This window comes from Chanos chanos, chromosome 1, assembly GCF_902362185.1.
Source record: "Chanos chanos chromosome 1, fChaCha1.1, whole genome shotgun sequence".
Taxonomy (NCBI): domain Eukaryota; kingdom Metazoa; phylum Chordata; class Actinopteri; order Gonorynchiformes; family Chanidae; genus Chanos; species Chanos chanos.
Window position 1 is genome coordinate 18324241 of NC_044495.1, and position 18181 is coordinate 18342421.

The following is an 18181-nucleotide window of genomic DNA, read 5'->3' on the forward strand; positions in this document are numbered from 1 at the left end:
TTTTAAAGGGACATTAGGAACGTAGGGGAGATTTGGACAGAGCTGTACACCTACACAGCAATGATTGTACTACGAGCTACTCTTGATTCATTGCTAATGAAAATTCTGTTAACATGGTGTGAAGTTCTGCAAAGAGAAAAAAAGGCAGCTTTGTGATAATGAGATTTTTAGAAAAGAGATCAAATAATCCTAGAGATGATAGATTTTTGGTTCTTTTCAAAAAGTATGAATCATTTGACCTCCAAAACCATGAAAATCCATTTCACATCTCCAAATTTGAGGACTGAGTTCCCTGTGAGAGTAGAGAATAAACAGTATGTCTTCCATTAGACAAGCCACCTCTGCAGACGATGCTCCTTCATATTGTGTACAGAGAGAAAGCCTAGTTTTCTACAGTCATACAGGATTCCAGATTGGAGCAGTTCCCAACGCGGGACAGTTCTGATTGTCTACTGTTATCACAGACAGACAACCTTGTCTGTTGCAAACATCTCCTATAAGAACCACCCCTCCCACAAAAAACAAAAACAAACAAACAAACAAACAAAAACTTCTGAGGTATATGTAAATGACTGAAATTCAAGAAGCCAAAGAGAAGAAGTGTAAGATATGAGGATTACAGTAGAATATACTTGCTGGTGTATTTCCCTTAACCGAGGACAGGTCGAGGGATCTGGAAACATGACAAGTACCAACATCAAAAGGTACACATTTCTGACCAGATCAAATGGAAAGCAAACTGAGGTCTTCCAGATCATCTGTGAAATGGAAAATTTTGAAAAATCAGTTCCTATAATGAATAAAAGAGAGAATGGCCCAAAAAGCCCAGACCTACTACAGAACCACAGAGAAGGTGTTTACAGCAAATAGTCAAGAAAAAGAGAACTCACACCAAGTTTCTAGGCTTACAATTACCCACTGGCTGCCAAGTTTTAATGTCTTAACTAAAACAGACCACTGTGTTTTCCACGTCGAGACCACACAAGTGGAGAAATATGTTGGAGACACTACGTTTCAGGCCGTCCAAATATGGCACAGAAGTCTCTCCACTGTGAGAAACAAATTTATGACAATGGACCAGGGACACATGGTTATGTTCCTTAGTTTGAACTGTGTGTCTCAGATTGTCGTCATCCTTTCAAACTGAACCTTTATAGAAAAATAGAACGAGGCATATGCCGAGAGTGGTCGTGGAAAGAAAAACAAAAAACAAACAACAAAAAACAAAAAAAAAAAACCAGCACCGCAAGGATATCATGACAAGACTTACAATGATCTTCTTTATAGCTTATAAATATGGTATCTATACAATGTGTGGCACAAAAATATGTAAAATTCTGTGGGCACTGATATTAAAAAAAATATGATTAGAACCACTTTTAAAAAACTAGTCAGGCACAAGATCTTCTCCTTGGTTATGCATGTTCCTCAACAGGTGAAAAGGAAAAAGTGGGAAATGTAAGTAGGGCTGTGAGTAAAGCACCCAGAGATGGGACTTACGCAGGATCTCATCCAAACCAGGTGGGTGCATTCCACAGTTGCAGTCAGGCATAATTAAGGAAAAAAAAAAAACCCAAAACAAAACAAAACAAAACACACAACTTTGAGAGATGAAACAAAAAAATTTTGGTTGATTGCTCAAGAATGCTGTGGCTTGCGTCCACGAGATGACCGTGTTGGTTCCGCCCACTTCCTCTACCATGGAGCACAACTGTGTCCTCTGCTCCCGTTACTCCGGCCGAGGAATGGCGTCCTGCCTTTAGCCAAAATCAGATGCTTCCCTTATGTAATGACAGTTGGTAGTGTACTCCAAACTATATAAGCATCACTCTCAGCTAACAAACTTAAGGTAAAGGAACCATTTAGGATGGTGCTGCCAGAATTAGATTACCATAACTTCCCCAATGTTATTGCTTCTGATTAATCTTCTGTTACAGGGGCTTATCCAGTGCACCAATGTATTCCAGTTTAAACGGCCAGTCTAAGGAAATCTTTCAGAAATGACTATTTAAAAGAATGCTTTAATGATAGTACCGTTGTCCTTTCTGAACGTCAGTGAGCTACAGGTATGCACAGTGGGTGGGGGTGGTTGTGGGTTCACTACTTAGCTCCTAACAAAATGGCTGCCTGGGGTGCAGAGAAGCACAATGTATGACAAGTGAAGAGCCACCAGGGGGCGCTCTTCTCTTTCCCACATGCACTCCTCTCACCTATCTGTGTGGACCGAAATGACATGATTCTAAATTATTTGGCATTGGAAAGCAAATGAGCCATACTACTCTTCCATGTGCTTCTTTGTCCTTGAGCCTTGTAAGAAGGTAGTTTGATTCTTATCTCCTGGATTTAAGGCAACGCAATGTTTGTGTTGATTTTTTATAAAATTTTTCTTTAAAAAAATGTACAAATTTCTCTTAATACAAAGCTCTATGGCATTACCAATAAACGCTGTATAGAAAATATATAAATATGCTTTTTTTTTTTTAATGTACAAGTGTCCTCCAGCTCTTTGCATGCCGGCCTGTATTTCTTTTTCCAATATTTATTGTTCTGTACAAAAGAGCCTCCTTCTGCTCAATAGTTTCTCGTTTCTGCTTTTTTTTTTCCTTTCTTTCTTTCTTTTCTTTCTTTCTTTTTTTTTTCTTTTAAAAGTCACAATATGGACAATTGCTATTTACAGCTGGGTGGGTGAAGGGAGGGCATGGCACATCTGTGAGTCTGGCAGGGCTCAGGAGGAGTCTGTACAGGGTGAAGGGGGGGGCGGGTAGAGATGGTGCGAATAGCTGCGCTCTGTGTAAGGGGAGGGCGGGCAACTTTCGCAGTTCTCCTCGGCTGACAGGTACTGGCTGCGTGGGGTGGGTGGAGGGGGGAAGGGCTCAGAGTCGTAGTTGAGGTCGCTGGTGTAGCCCTTAGTGGCAGCAGCGGAGGTGTGTGGGGCCCGGCGCCCTGGGGTGTAGTCGCTGTCACATACGTCAGTGCTGCATGGGGTTGTCGGAGGTGCAAAGTGGCGATAGCTGTATGGCCTGTAGCTGCAGGAGGGGCGGGGGTGGGGGGGGAGAAAGAAGAGTTAATTATGTCTTTCTTTCAGCCTCTAAAACATTTGAGGCTTTAAGCAACCTAAGTTGTACTATTACAAAATGCACAATAAGAGCTGAACCAAAGATGTCAGGAACTTTGAAATGGTACTTCTTGTGTACAAAACAGAAGCTTTTTAAGTGTTTGCATATGCTGCAGGAATGTTTCCAAAGTGAATAACAACTGACTGCAATCCATTGGTCTGGTAACATTCCCAGACCAGTAATACTTCTTTACTGGAAGTAGCACACACAACAGTTTCCATAATGGTTTTTTGTACTCATCTACTAGTGGAAGAACAGTGCAAACAAAACTAGGCTCAGTAACCTGCTAAGGAGAGTTAGAGAGTGGGGAAGCCAACCATGCCCACTAAAAGGCTGCTCTCACAGCTAGAACCTTACAACCAGGGGGGCCCAGGATGGTGCCCTGAGGTACCTGTATGATCGATGTGTGGAGGGACTGTTGGACGAATAACCAAACTCCATGGTGTACTGAGATCGCACTGTGGCAGGAGACGGGGGAGGATTCAAGATCTGAGAGAGGAGAGAGAGAGAGAGATAGAGAGAGAGATTGAGCTCTTGCACACCACTGTTCCCAAAAGCCTCTTTTTATTTCATATGGCAACATTTTAAAACAGTTTTTCTTTACAGCTGCTATTAAACTTGTTGCTGGGCACTGTTAATCGTTTCACACGCTCGCAAGACCAACAACTTCTTTTTAAGAGAGGGCGAAATTTCATAAAATAGTGTTCAAGAAAACCATTGTTACATAAAAGACAAAACAATGGTATCAGAACATTCAGCGGCCCTTGTAAAAAGAACATATGAAACGTTCAAATAGGTGGAACAACAAAAGCGCTTCATTAAGATGGGCCCTCTGATGGGTCTGAGTCATGGTGCAGGGCAGAGGTGTACTGATGTGTCATGGTTCAGATGCTGTGGTGGTGTGGTAGCTGTGGCAGGGTAAACTTACTGGAGGGAAGTAAGTGCCCTTAGTGCTGGATGAGCTGCTGGATGAGGCGCCTGTCACGTGGGCGCGGTCGTATGGAGGCCCACTGCTGCCACCCATGATGCTCAGTGAGCCAATCACAGACTTCCCTCGTGACATGCCTGTAGAAAACACACAGACAGGAGTGTTAGGCAGGTCCAAAGGATACAGGAGAAAGAGAGGCCTATCCGCAAGTTCTTTTCTGCTTTGGCTAGTTAGTCATTTCCTTCGTAATTAACAAGTAATATGATTGCTCCTATACATGACCATTACGCATTTAATCACTAGACCATTAACAATATACAAAGCGCAATATGTTCCACTACATATCCACTTGAGAAAAGCTGATTTTAAAGAAAACACACACACACACACAAAAAAATGCCATACTGCCCAGTAGGAAGTGTTGTCCATTACCTGGCAGTGACCCGGACAGGGAGCTGGGGTGGGGGACGTAACCCAGAGGGACAGAGGAAGGGCCATGAACAACAAAGTCATTGGTCATGGTCTCGCCATCATCTTTCATCTGTGGGCACAGCACACGCTGACACACAAAGTAGAGGGCGCCAACCACAAACAGCGCCATGACTGCAAGCACGATGTAGATAATGGTGTTGGCGGAAGAGGGTGAGGGTTCTTCTGTGGGGTCTGAGGAGAAATGATGAAAACAGAAATGAAGACAGCATATCAGGCTGACATTCACACTCTGCATCACTCTTAAGTCATGACCGATAAAAGGCAAATCGGCATAAGAAGCAAACTCACAGCAGCCGATCTCATCTGAGTTGTCAGTGCAGTCCATGTTGTGATCACACTTCTTATGTTTACCGATGCACTGGCCGTTAGTGCAACTGAATTGGTCAGGAGGGCACCGAACTGCTCGAGGCATAGAGGGGGAAAAAGATATCAGTCTGCGCCCACAGAAGTCACGCCCACCAGCAGAACATGGCAGAGCTGTTTTCGTCTGGGAGCCCAAGTAATCTGTACTTATCTACAGTGAGTAATGCCCTGTGTCTCTGTATATCTACAGTAAACAAGGACCACCCAGGGTCACTGACACAAAGCACATTTCTCCTGGTGGTGAATGAGTTACATGAGAGGTTCATGAGGTGCTTCGCCTCTAAAAAAAAAAACAACAACAACAACAACAAAAACGGATCTGTATGTAACATGTCCGCACCTTCACACTTGTTTTCATCAGAGCGGTCCTGGCAGTTGATCTCTCCGTTGCAGCGCAGTGAGATGTCCACACACTGCCGACTGTCACACTGGAATTCGCTCTCAGAACAGACGGGACAGTCCTGTTCGTCGCTTTGGTCGTCACACTCGGGGTAGCCATCGCAGCGCCACGCCTGCGGGATGCAGTCCACTTCGCCCGAGGTACAGGAGAACTGCTCAGGAGAACAGGTGGGGGGCTCTGCAAGGGGGGAGAGCAAAAGTGCAGGCCGTGAAAAAAAAAACGGCCACTGCCATTTAACGTGAGAGATACAGGAGTCAACAAGACAGGCTTGGCTGTCTAACATTCATAGTCTACGTCTCTAACCAGACCCACGTCTTGTAAGAGCGGCTAAGATCCACAGCATCAGGTGTGGGTGACTGCAGGCTACAGACAATCAGTGAAATGGAACAATAAGGCAGGACAGCACAACATCCTTGTGTCATCAGCAGATACAACAAAACCAGGTGGAGGCAAACAGCAACTGCAAGAAATATATGGACCTGGTTTGTCCCAAAAGTTTGAGGACTCAGAAAAAGACCATCAGTATCTGTAGGGGACAGGGGTTCTCACATGGCAACCAGCCAGGAGAGGCCTTTGTGGTCAATGGTTATTTCAGTGGTTTTGGTTTCTTGGTGGTGAAGTAACCTCCAGAAGTAAGGCTGTAATTCAGACATAAGGGGGGCTGACTTTACCTCCACAGGAGAGCTCATCCTGCAGCAGCACCAAGTGGACAGGGCAAGAGCAGCGAGTGGTACCGTCACCCTTTACGATGCAGATGTGTGAGCAGCCACCGTTATCTGATGTACATGGGTGTTTACCTAGAGGAGGACAGCGACAAAAAACCATTACCATCAGTGAAAAAGGGGAGGACTCACAATCTGTGATTTTCCTCTGAAAGGTAACCAATGTGGAAAGAAAGCCTAAAAAAAAAAAAAAAAGGAAAGAAAAAAAAAAAAAAAAAGAACACTGTTTGCAATTTTTATTTACGAACTTTGTGCGTGTGTATCTGCGTGTGTGTATGTGGGGGTGGGAGGGTGTCTTGCCAGATCTTTTGTTTAAAAGAAATTTTTCGCCTTAAAGAACCTTTTCAAACCCCAAAACATCTTTTTACAATAACAAATTACTCCAGCACTCTCCCTAACCGGTCCAGCATAACGCGGCCTCTTCGGGTTTCCAAAGATTCACATACAGAGCACATGAAAGTGGCGGCATATGACTGGAAGCCAAAAGTGCCCCGACAGCTGTGTTGGTGACAAAGTGCTGGTACTCACTGTATTCCCACAGGTCCAGCTCATGGACGGCATGGATGTCACTGAGCGAGGCAATGCGTGCCTGGATCTTAGTCCGGCCTTCACGCGTGGTCTTATCAATGCGCTCAATCATCTGCTGCTGCCGATCAATCCAGTACAGGTGATTCCCGAACACCGTCAACCCAACGGGCTGCAGGATGTTGGAGTCCTCGATCACGATCCGATTGGCCCCTGATCAGAGAAACGCGAGGAGTGGGGAAGAGGGGGGAAGAAAAGGGAAAATTGAGGAACTGAGGGAAGGGAGAGGATCGTACGCTCTGGAGCGAGGGGTGGGGGGGGGGGGCAGTTTGGGACAAGCGGAGCATTGAACAGAGGCTGAGGGAAAGGATATATTTGGGGAAGGAGTTGAGCTTTTGTGAGGAGAGAGGATTTATAGTTTTGGCAACGGTGAGTATTTGCGTAACATCCTAATGTGTTACAGGAGAAGGGAAATCATTTTTGCGTGATGAGAGTAATGACTTAAATGTGCCGCGTTGAGGGCCAGACCCAAAAAAAGGTCAGCTTTAATGTAGCAGCTGAAATTCACTGCATGCTACAAGTGGATTTTTTATTCTTACTCACACACCAGGCTAAGAACTGGACTAAAACCTTTAAATGAAGCCTGTTCATTTTTTCCCCCTTCTGTTCTTTTGCAGCAAACCCAACAATTTGACCACTGAAACAGATGAACACTAAAAACAAACAGGTCTGGCTCAGCTTGGGTAAAGAGAAAGGAGCTTACAGAGACTCAATTCAGGAAAATCAATTCAGTCACTTGACTTTCTTTTCTCCTCTGAACCTCTACCATCTCTTCAATAATATCACCCTAACACAACCTTAAGTAAGAGAGGGGACTGAAGAAAGGTATTAAAATCATGTGTAAAAACAGCATCACAGCATTTGACTGACCTATAGTAAAACTGCAACTATGCAATTTTTGTTTGTTTTAAATAATGTCCTACTGAACCCATGAACTTTGACTGTACTTCATGTTCTAAAGTGAGAGAAATAAAAGCATTAATGTCAGGCACAATTGCCATGGCATTTTGTTGCCAAACCTCCAAAACCCTCTCCCCTCATTTCACTTTGGCACAACAGAGCATTCTACATTTATCTGTGTGACCACTCTTCCGTGTCCTTAAAATCCAACCCCCCCCCCCCCCCCCCCCAAAGAAAAACCCCATTCCATCAGTAAGGGGTTAAAAAGCTTCTCTGTTTGCAAAGGCTCTCTGCGAGTGCAATTTGTCCCTGTTTGCTTTAAGCCCACCCATCTCTATTAGCATTGCTATAATCTATCCTGATTGCCAAGCACTGCCTCAGCTGGTTAGCATTCCTCTAGGCCGGCGAGGGGCACTGGAGCATGCTGGGAATGTATTGAATGTGGGGCAGAGGGCCAAGTCCTATCAAAAGCACCACGCTCTCCTCCATGTCCTCAAAGACAGGCCTGGCTCCCACATCATGCCCGCCTTAACTTTGGGCTACTGCTCTCAAGCAGCAGGCGAACAATGACCGTGTGAGTGCTGTGGAAATGAGTGCATTCCCCATGAGAGTTGACTGTGTGATAGAGACTAAGGTAAGGTGACAGGTTCAGAAGTTAAAGACAAAGTGAACCTTTCATTGCTCTGAGCGGTTTGGATGATGTTGAGGCATGTAAACAAAAAAAGGTACTATCATTCTACAGCTGAGTTCAGATCTTCAGACAGATCATAATAAAGTGGAGGGAGCGTATGTCAAACGGAACTGGGCTGTGATGAATGGGTCCATAACATCCAGGTGAAGACATTTTTTGAGCTTTGTGATGGACCCTCAACAACCTGAATCCTTACCAGGAGCACTGGTTTTAAAATCTAGTTGTAAAAAGCTTTCACCAATAAGACATCGGGATAGCCCACACGGTCTCACCTGATAGGTCACTGCTCTCTATGCGCCGCAGGTCTGAGTCCACCCAGAAAAGCTTGCCCACTTCATTGTCGACTGCCAGAGCAACAGGTTTGCCCAGACCACTAAAGAACAGCACCTCTCTCTCTGTACCGTCAAGAGCTGCTCGCTCAATCTTGGGTGAACGGTCTTGCAGGTTGGTGAAGTACATGTACCTGCAGAGAGAGATGGGTGTTAAGACCGGTATACAAATCCATGCAAGCTTGGTCTGTGTCTTGACAATCACCACACAACCATTTACTCCCAAGTGAAAAGAAATTTTTTAAAAATGTATTTTCTCAAAATACAGTAAAAGCGACACATCTTCCTGTTGAAGTTAAGGCCGGTGCACAGTATTGTTATTTTTGTTCCATTTGGGATGTATCCAATTATGTTTTCCTGTAAACATCTCCTCTTAGAGATCTATGAGACCAGTACACTTTATTGTGGAAGACCACATCATGATCTAAAGATATTCGCTCAGCGGAACGAAGGGAAAGGAAAAAAAAAAAATCAGTTTAGTCCTTCAGTTCACTTGAAGAAAAGATGTTCGGCATTGTTAACCAAAGGCAAGGCTGTGAGACCGACAAAGCCTATATGTCTAAATATAGCTGAATGGCAGAGTGAGTAAAAATGCCAAAAAAGAAAAAAAATCAGAGAAATGACTGAGATCCCTGGGCATTAAACTGTTCTTCAAAACAGTGCTTATCAACTTCAGATGAATAGCAGAATGGATATAGCTTTCTGACAGTACATAAAGATGTGGTTGTCTTCAACAGCAGCGTTTCAAACACCCTGGGGCGACTCACCCTCTCTCTGGGTTGACCACGATGGCACGGGGTTTGTCATGCTCTCCATGGAGCACCACGCCCACCCGTGTGCCATCCAGCCGGGTGACGTTGATGACGTTGGTGACTTCGCTGGTCCAGTAAATGAAGCGGCTGTAGATGTCAATGCTGAGGTCAAAGGGCTGTAGACCCAGGCCCGGCGCCCCCGCGGAACTGGACACCACTGTCATACTCTGGAAGAAAACAAAAAAAAAAAGGTTTCGGTGTTACTCATTGTCTGCGATGAAACTCCAGGAGATGGCTTTAAAAAAAACAAGCAAACAAAAAAAAAAAAAACTTCAGACTAGTGAGGTGATTTTAAATAATACATTTTTTTCTGTAACTGTTTACTGGTAACTGCGTTACACATATATGCGTCCCCAATACCTGATTGCCGTCCTCCTGAGCACGACGGATGACGTTTTGTTTGGAGTCGATCCAGTAGAGCTGCTTGTCCAGAGGGTCGTAATCGATGGCGCGCACATTGCGTAGGTTATGGATGGGCAGGATGATGTCCGGGCTCTGCTGTTCGTCAATCACCATGCGGTTAATGGCCGTCTTCTGGCTGAAGAGCAGGAAGGATGTCGGGGCTGAGGGAAGAGGGAGAGAAAAAAAAAAAAAGTGCGTATGGATATGAGATCACTGTAAGAGTCAAGCGGGTCACAGTGGTGCAGAGGTCACACAGAATGCATTTCTGGGCAGGCCCTCGTCGGCCCTGTGGTGTCAATTTAAATCGGCGCGAAGACGGCCGCTTGTCTCGTTTTTTTTTTTTTCTTTTGCGAGCGGCAAAAATAAGGAGCAACTCTGATTGTGGTACGAGCATATTTCATTTGCATGTTACTCCATTTGACAATATAACAGCGTTTTTCCTGGCTTCGGGATCCAGCTGTCACAGTGTTCCTCGGCTGACCTCAGTCTCCCTCTACGAGGACCCAAAAGCACGAGCTGAACGACTTATCAGTCACCGTAGTGGCAAATACCATAAAGACATGCACAAGCACTACTGAATGTACAGCACGCTAGCAGTCTTTTCCCCCACGGGAGCCTCTCAGAGCTTATAAAAAGTGTTTTTACTATGTCAAACACAAAGAGGGAGAGAGAGAGAGAGAGAGAGAGAGAGAGAGAGAGAGAGAGAGAGAGAGAAAGAGAGAAAGAGAGAAAAGGACTTAAACTGGGCTTAGGTTTTCCAGCGTCTGCCAACTTGGCAAGGGCCTGACGAACCACAAGAGCTTTAAAAAGAAAATACCCTGCTGCTCATTCTCATACTTGCAGGAACAACTGCTCTCCATCTCCAGGAAAGGGCTGCCTGCTCCAAGCCCAGTCAACCCAACAAGGGCCTCAGGCTATACTGGAGCACACTCTGACACACTGCAGCTACAAGTCTTGCTGAGGCTGTAGTTTTACATTTAAACATACGAGAACGGAATGCCAATCCTTGTCCTCACTTTCACGCTTTCTGCTATTCCATCTGTCCTGTGGCTTAATGGGTCTCCAATAAGTATTTATAATACCTGCGAGGCTAGATATCAGCAATACAACTATTTTTACTGACTGTCATGGCCTAACAGAAAGGGGTTCTAGGGAAAGGTACCCAAGAACTGAGCACCTGTCCCTTCCACATCAGGTCATTACTTTCCCTTCACCCATCTGTCTTAACATCAAGCAAGAAGTACTAATTACACCTACACATGTACAGAAAGATGCCATATGACAAAGAAAGGCATCATTACCACTGCATGTCTTGTTGTCGTAGTTGAGAGAAAAGTGGGCGGGACACCCACAAACGAAGCTGCTGACAGGCACGGCCAAGCACAGGTGTGAGCAGTGGCCATTGGTTGAAGCGCATGCGTTCCAGCCTCCCTGACGCGATGAGTGGTACACCAAGATGTCCATCACATAGTCCAGGTGGCCCTGGATGATTGTCCGGTTCTGCCCACTGGTTTTGTTGGCCCTTTCAATACTGCGCTGGCTCCAGTCGGTCCAATAGATGTAGTCTTGAAACTGAGTCAAGCCAAAGGGGTGGGGCAAGTCGTCAGCAATCACCTCCCTCTCCAGCCCTTCACAGAAACAGCAGACAATGCATGTCAGAGGCCACAGACAAACCGAAATACAAAAAAAGAAAAACTTCATTCAAAGTGGAAACTGCCAGCCATGAGAAAGGTCTAATCATAAACACTAGATATGAGGCACTTTCACAAATATGGAATCTGGATGGAATACTATTAAGGAATAGTAGGAATAGGAATACTGTTAAGATGCGAGCTGTACTATCTTCAGGTTTGTACACAGAAACCTCCTTTCAAACATTTCAAACTCTTTGCACAAAGGTCTTAAGTCTGAGAACAGCAAATCTCGAATCCAGAAAATCTCTGACTATACAGTGACATCATCTAGTAACACTGTGCATGCACTAATAATGCTATTTAGCATCACATGATATAATGTAATTCAGCAAGACTATGGTTAGGCAAGCTTCATTTCATTACTGACGCCATGAGTGAATCTGACAGAACACCACTTTGCTTTGAACATATAGGTTCTAAGAGTTTGTTCCAAGATTAAACTCAGACCACATTAGTGCAAACAGCTTTTGTTTCGGCTGGGCCTTTAACACCCTTTTGAAGTCGCCTAGTCTCCACCCACCATCTGAACAGAATGGCGGCACAGGCATGACAAGCTAACAGGGAACATACTGTGTTTGTGTAAGCTGATAGCTAAACTAAGCACTTACGATTACAAATGTACGACACATGACGGAAAAGAACCGTGCGTATAAAATAATGTAGCATCATTACCTGTTCATTTTTGGTTTTGGTTTTATTTTTAAATTACAGCTACAATGAAGCTTAAATGTGCATGATACAAAAATAAGTAAAATTAAGACATAAACCCAAAAGTGATCACAAATAGTCTCCTATATTTCGAGGGCCATTACATCATCTCCTGACAAAATGAATCATAGCTAGTGAAGCTGCTGCGTGGTGCTGTCTGTTGTAACAGTTATTGTGAAACTAAAGTTTTATTTGGATGAGCCACTCACCAAGCATGTTGGAAGACTCGATGAGTGTGGTGTCCAGGTCAGTCCAGTAGAGACGGCGCTCGGCGTAGTCGATGGTGAGCCCGTTCGCACGGCCCACGTTGGGTACCAGAGTAATGCGACCCGTGCCGTCCATGGCGGCTCGGTCAATTTTGGGTCTGCCGCCCCACTCTGTCCAGTACATGAAGCTGAGGAGAACAAATACAAATGAAAAAAAAAACCAGACACAGTGAGATACTGAACTGACTATTCAACCTGATATCTTGGATTTATACTCAAACATAACTGTGCTGAAAATTCAAAGGCTGCTGTCTAACTGCCACGCTACACGCTGCTATCCAACTGCCATTTAAACCTCAAAAATCATTCACGCAGACGTGCAGAGGAAAACGTCAGACTGGAGCAGTCCTGAGGAGAACTTAAAACTGGCCAAATACAGCTACTAAATCAATGGCTGCTATTGGATCACAACCTGAGGCGGCTCGGGCTTTGTTGAACACAGTGATGAAACTGGATTTCAGAAACACATTAAGCAGCCGATGACTGGAAGTAATTACCCGTACAACAGTAATCGGAACATAAATTATATCATGAACAAAAGAGCTACTGTGAAAAATTCAAGTCTAGAGCTAGATATTCTGCCAAAATACTAAACCACCCATTCATGTACAGTTGCTATTGATCCATACAGTACCATAAACAAGTTCTAAACCTCTCATGCCCTGTCTCTTTCAGCTTTACCCTTCAGCTGGATCCAATGCCAGGGCACGTGGGCTGTCCAAGTCCTTCCACACTAGAACCTGGCGGTGCTGTCCATCCAGTTTGGCCACTTCGATGCGGTTGGTGCCTGTGTCAGCCCAATACAAGTTCTTGCCCAGCCAGTCCACCGCCATGCCTTCTGGGTAGTCTAGGCCAAACTCCACCACGTGTTCCAAAGCGCTGCCGTTCATGAATGCTCGACTAATGGTCTGTGAAATGAATCAGAAAAGGAGGTCCATTACCTAAAGCTATTTATTAGACATTACTCTACTCCTTCTCTAACCCACAATTACCATCTGTTTCTTACAGGTTGCAGAGTTTCTTTCACTGAGTAGGAAACTGCATGCGCAAATTTAATCGATTTTACCCCCTAGTTTAAAGCACAGCTTATTAACTGAAAAAGGAATAGATTTCTATATCAGTTTGCACCGGCATACACACAAAGCCCCAGACACCTTGTTAGAGGAGTGAAAAAATCCTTGACAATGGGCCCCTGCAGCAGCTGCAAGACCCCAAAACAAGGTTATGCACACACGCGCACGCACGCACACAAACGCACGTACATGTGCGTGCGCATGCTCAAACACACACGCACACTATTGATAACAGACAGTTTGCAGACACAAACAGACTCTTGCTTTACACCTAGTCAACTGAATACAGCAGCAATGTAACAAAATAAGGCAGTTTGTGCTCCTTTTAGATATTTCCCAAACACACATCATCAGCGAGTGCAACATGAGGAGCCGTGTTTCTCTCGAGGTGAAATTGGGGGGGGGGGGGGGGGGGTTGAAGTAGCAAAAGAGCGAAGGGCTGTAAACTTGTAGCTCTTTTCGGCAGTGAGCTGAGAAGAGGAAGGTAGATCTGCTTCTTTTTAAATTATTTATACATGCTAAGACATATTGGCTCCCGTATAGCTCTAAAACACTACCTCCCACCGACACTACCCTCTGGAACATTCTGTTCCTCTCCAGACAGACAGGAGTCGTAGGGAGAGAAGTGGAAATGAAATGGAAGCAAAAACGAAAGTGCTCATTGGCATTTTAACTAGGAGAGATCAGCAGTGGAGTCTGAACAGCACTACCAAGGCCGCAGATTTAAAAAAAAAAAAGAGAGAGTCAAAAACATTTTATTTGCATGACAATTCATCGCTATGAACCAGCTCAGAGTAGCAGAACGATGGACGGTCTGTACCCCAGCAGTGAGCAATGCAAAGTGCACAGACTCACACGGAATAAAACAATCAGTCAACCTCCTATTCAGAAATCAATTTGCATCTACTTTGCAAAGGTGCATTGCAAAAAAAAGGGATGCTAAAAATAGCTAAAAACAACAGCGATGGCTTTCAGTCCATGCCTTGCATAAAGAGGGATGGAGAGGAGGCAGAGAAATGGGGGAGAGAGAGGGAAAAAAATCCGCCATCAATTATTTCCAAGCTGGCGTCTCCAGGGAGCCCATTATTGAGCAGAGCTTCGGGCAAAGAGCCAGCTAGCCAAGAGGAGTGGGTGGGCTAGTGTGTGTGTGTGTGTGTGTGTGTGTGTGTGTGTGTGTATCTCTCAGAGAGAGAAAGTCAATGTATTCATCCAATCCCCCACCTTCTCTTCTCTCTGTCTTACCTTCAGAGTGATGTCTGTCCAGTAGATGCGATTGTCAGTGACGTCAAAGTCCAGCGCTGATGCCTCCTTAACACCTGTGAGTGGGATGGCTACGTTGTTGTTATTGGTTTCCAGGGAGATGCGTCGTATGTCTGTGTGTCTGGAGAAGAGCAGGAAGGCCTCGGGCACGATGCAGGTGCTCATGTCAGAGATGAGCTCCAGTCCAATTGGGCAGGCGCAGGCCACGCCCTGCGGCTTGTACAAGCAGAGGTGGCTGCAGCCTCCGTTGTTTTCAGCACAGGGGTTAGTACCTTAGTGGAGGAGAGAAAGGAGACATTCACCAGCGTGCTCAGTTGAGGCAGGGGCGGGGGGCAACAACAGTCTGGATACAGCCTTCAACAGCTGAGGTGAAGTGTTCAATTATTAACAGAGTTATTCCCATTTCCCCCACTGTGTCTTGCTTATGCTGTCCACAGGCATGTTTCTGTTTCAGCCTTAGTTATCACACACATACAGTTCACTGGCTGGGTAAGGATTCAAGGCTTCTCATCTAAGAGTTACTTGGTAGTAGCTGATTTCAACATCTCTGCAATTCTCGACCTCGTTCTAATAAAATGAACCTCCAGACATACTATACTTTGCATTCGGAACGGCATGCTCCGAAAGGTGTCGCATACGTGTAAGAAGAGGAAAATTAATCATGCCCCTTGCAATAACTTGACAAGTAGTTCATATCCAGAACTTATCAGAGACAATCATAACAAGAACTTGTCAGAGACAATATGAGCTCATTCGCTTTCTGATGGGCTAATCTCGTGTGTTTGTCATTCCTCTTACCAAACGTCTCATGTACGTAGGTGGCCTTGAGTCCCATGAGGTCGGGCAGCTGGTCGATGATGATCTCCCGCTCGGCCGTGCGCTTGTGCACTCGTTCAATGCTCCTCCGCTGCCAGTCTGTCCAGTAGATGTAGTCTCCCTAGTAAGGTAAAACCAAAGATATGCGGCAGCTTGTCTTCAACCAGGATTCGACGGCCTGTTCCATCCATATCCATTACCTGAGAGAGGAGATAATGACAAAATAAGCATAAGAGAGAGTTGATCGAGTCCTAATTTACCAAAAACATTGTTCCCTGTGCCCATGTGCGTCAGCTCAATAAGCTCCATGGCATTCTCTGCCAGCTGCAGGAACACTACACTAATCACAGAGTTCTCCTAATGTACCTTGAATGGCTTGTCTTTGAAGGCCAGGCTTTTAATGCAAATGGGCTGCTGTGATGGGTGATGAATCATCAGGGCAGACCGTTTTGAGCATGGCATTTTCATTAGCATCTAACGGCTGTCTGAGCGCTTTTCACTGATCAATACTTTTCATTGGGACAGAGGATCAGACTGATTTGACTTGGGCGACTCCAGCGGCACAGATCACACTAATTGCATTTCCAAATGGTTGTGGGGATGGGAGGTTTGAGCAGGACCAGAGAGCCATGGCAAAACAGCCAAAGCAGCTCTACCACCATTAACAAGAACCAGCAGGCAGAGAAAACAAACAAGAGCCCATATGGTCGCCACATTGCCTCTCCTCCACATACAGAGCAGCTCTAACAATCCACATCTCCAGTTGTATTTGTGTGCGTGTGTGTGCGTGTGTGTGTGTGTGCGTGTGTGTGTGTGCGTGCGTGTGCGTGTGTGTGTGTGTGTGTGCGTGCGTGCGTGTGTGCTCAGAGGGGTGCTGTTCATCATCGACCCTCTGATAAGTTTTTTTTTGTTTATTCCTGGCCATCATCGTCAAACACAAAACTCTTTTTGGGTCCTGTAATTTGCTTTGTTACTGTGCAAATCTGATGTTGTCTTTTACACACAAAAGATCAGTGCAAGCAGGATACTCACTGATCAAAGGATTAAATGACATATTTTACTTATGAATAAAATCTACAAATGACAACTTTTTTTTTTAAACAAATTTATGAATATTTTCTAGGGGCATCTGCACATATAAATGTTGAGGGGGAAAAACAAAAAAACAAAAACACATTGGGCCGGCATTCTATAACCCCCATGAAATGCAAACAAAATGAAAGAAAATGCTTTCAAGATCAAAACTGAGTACTTTTTAATATCCTAATGCAGCTGAAGAGCAATGCCTTCTGCTCCAGAGAACCTCTCTTCCGCTCTCTACTTTTCTGTATCACGGCCAGAAGCCCAGACCTCAGAAACACTACACTCAAACTTCCTCTCATTCCACAGGCTCTGCTGCTCATTTTTCACTCAATCCTTTCACTTCTCTCCTCACTGTATGCTGCCTAACTATACATATACACTTAAGCAGGGACATTCCAAGTACTACTGTTTAGATTGAAATGTGGTAATGGTAAGACATGCGTTGAAAGGTAAGCTGCGTGTTAAGTGAATCAGAAAACAACAAGCCAAAATGACGATCACAAATCAAAGCAATTAGGAAATCCTCCTGAGTCCATCAGCTTGACTGACGTACTTCGGACGAGAGTCCAAAGCGATACACAACAGCTAAAACTGACTGCAGCAGTTTACACGTATCATCCTCTCTCCACTTCTCGTTTTTCTACACACACACGCGCGCACGCACACACACACACAAACACACACACGCACGCACGCACGCACACACGCACAAAATGAAGTTTCCATCCTCAGTAAGATGGCCTCAGCCAAAAGGTCTCCACTGGTTTGGGAGTTGTGACCACACTGCGGTATGGGTTTCAGATTCTGAGGCTATTCTAAACAGTGCTGACCGCAGCTGGAGTGGAGGCCGCAATCGGAACCAGATGTGGGCTGCAGCCACAAAACACTGCCTGAGCGATCAAACCCGGGACACTCTCTGTACCACTCCCCCAATTATCACCCCTCAACCGAGAGGAACCTCACAGGGTCCGGGGGCAGGTGTGGAAAAATTTGTCCCAAAGAGATCTATGACAACACACAGAAAACAAAAGCGGTCCTCTGCTGATTGGAGGCCAAAAATGTGTCAGTTTAGAGCTTTTATTCAAAAAGGTTTCTTTCCATCAGTAAGATGGAGAACCCTTTGAAGAGAAGCCATGGCATACACCATGAAGTTTAATGTGGAGATTTAAAGCACACCTTCCATCTGGGCACAACACTGACAGTTTGTAACACTCCATTTTGGTTCGTGGCTTAACTGTCAACGCCTCTAAAAGTGCCGAACTCTAACGATCAGGTTTCCAAGCAAAAGGCATTTTTGATGTGGTACCAGAAAGATGAGGTAGATTTCACCACTCGAGGCCCAAATTTGAGGAAAATTAAATGGTACGGATTGACGCATTCAAACTGAAACTAATCGCGGCCTTGTTTAGACTGGCATATGTAAGACAGAGACGGAGCCTTTCACACTGTGTTCTGCGATGTCAACACAGCATTTTTAAAGATGTATTACTATAAGCACATTTCAGAGCTGGGGCAAAAGATGCGGTCTCAAATTCAAAGAG

The 18181-nt window shown here is 45.0% G+C and overlaps 1 protein-coding gene across 1 annotated transcript in view; it reads right to left on the reverse strand.

Annotated features, from left to right (window-relative positions):
- Positions 1-2645: 2645 nt before the first annotated feature.
- lrp6 (low density lipoprotein receptor-related protein 6) overlaps positions 2646-18181 on the reverse strand; it is a 39784-nt gene continuing 24248 nt past the window's right edge. The window contains 17 exon segments of the mRNA XM_030783565.1: positions 2646-3026; positions 3508-3605; positions 4045-4181; positions 4477-4707; positions 4825-4935; positions 5240-5476; positions 5971-6096; positions 6550-6759; positions 8470-8660; positions 9294-9505; positions 9699-9901; positions 11042-11368; positions 12352-12536; positions 13090-13316; positions 14724-15013; positions 15540-15678; positions 15680-15757. Of these exon segments, the coding sequence (XP_030639425.1) occupies positions 2726-3026; positions 3508-3605; positions 4045-4181; positions 4477-4707; positions 4825-4935; positions 5240-5476; positions 5971-6096; positions 6550-6759; positions 8470-8660; positions 9294-9505; positions 9699-9901; positions 11042-11368; positions 12352-12536; positions 13090-13316; positions 14724-15013; positions 15540-15678; positions 15680-15757 (3303 nt within the window). The 3' untranslated portion in view covers positions 2646-2725.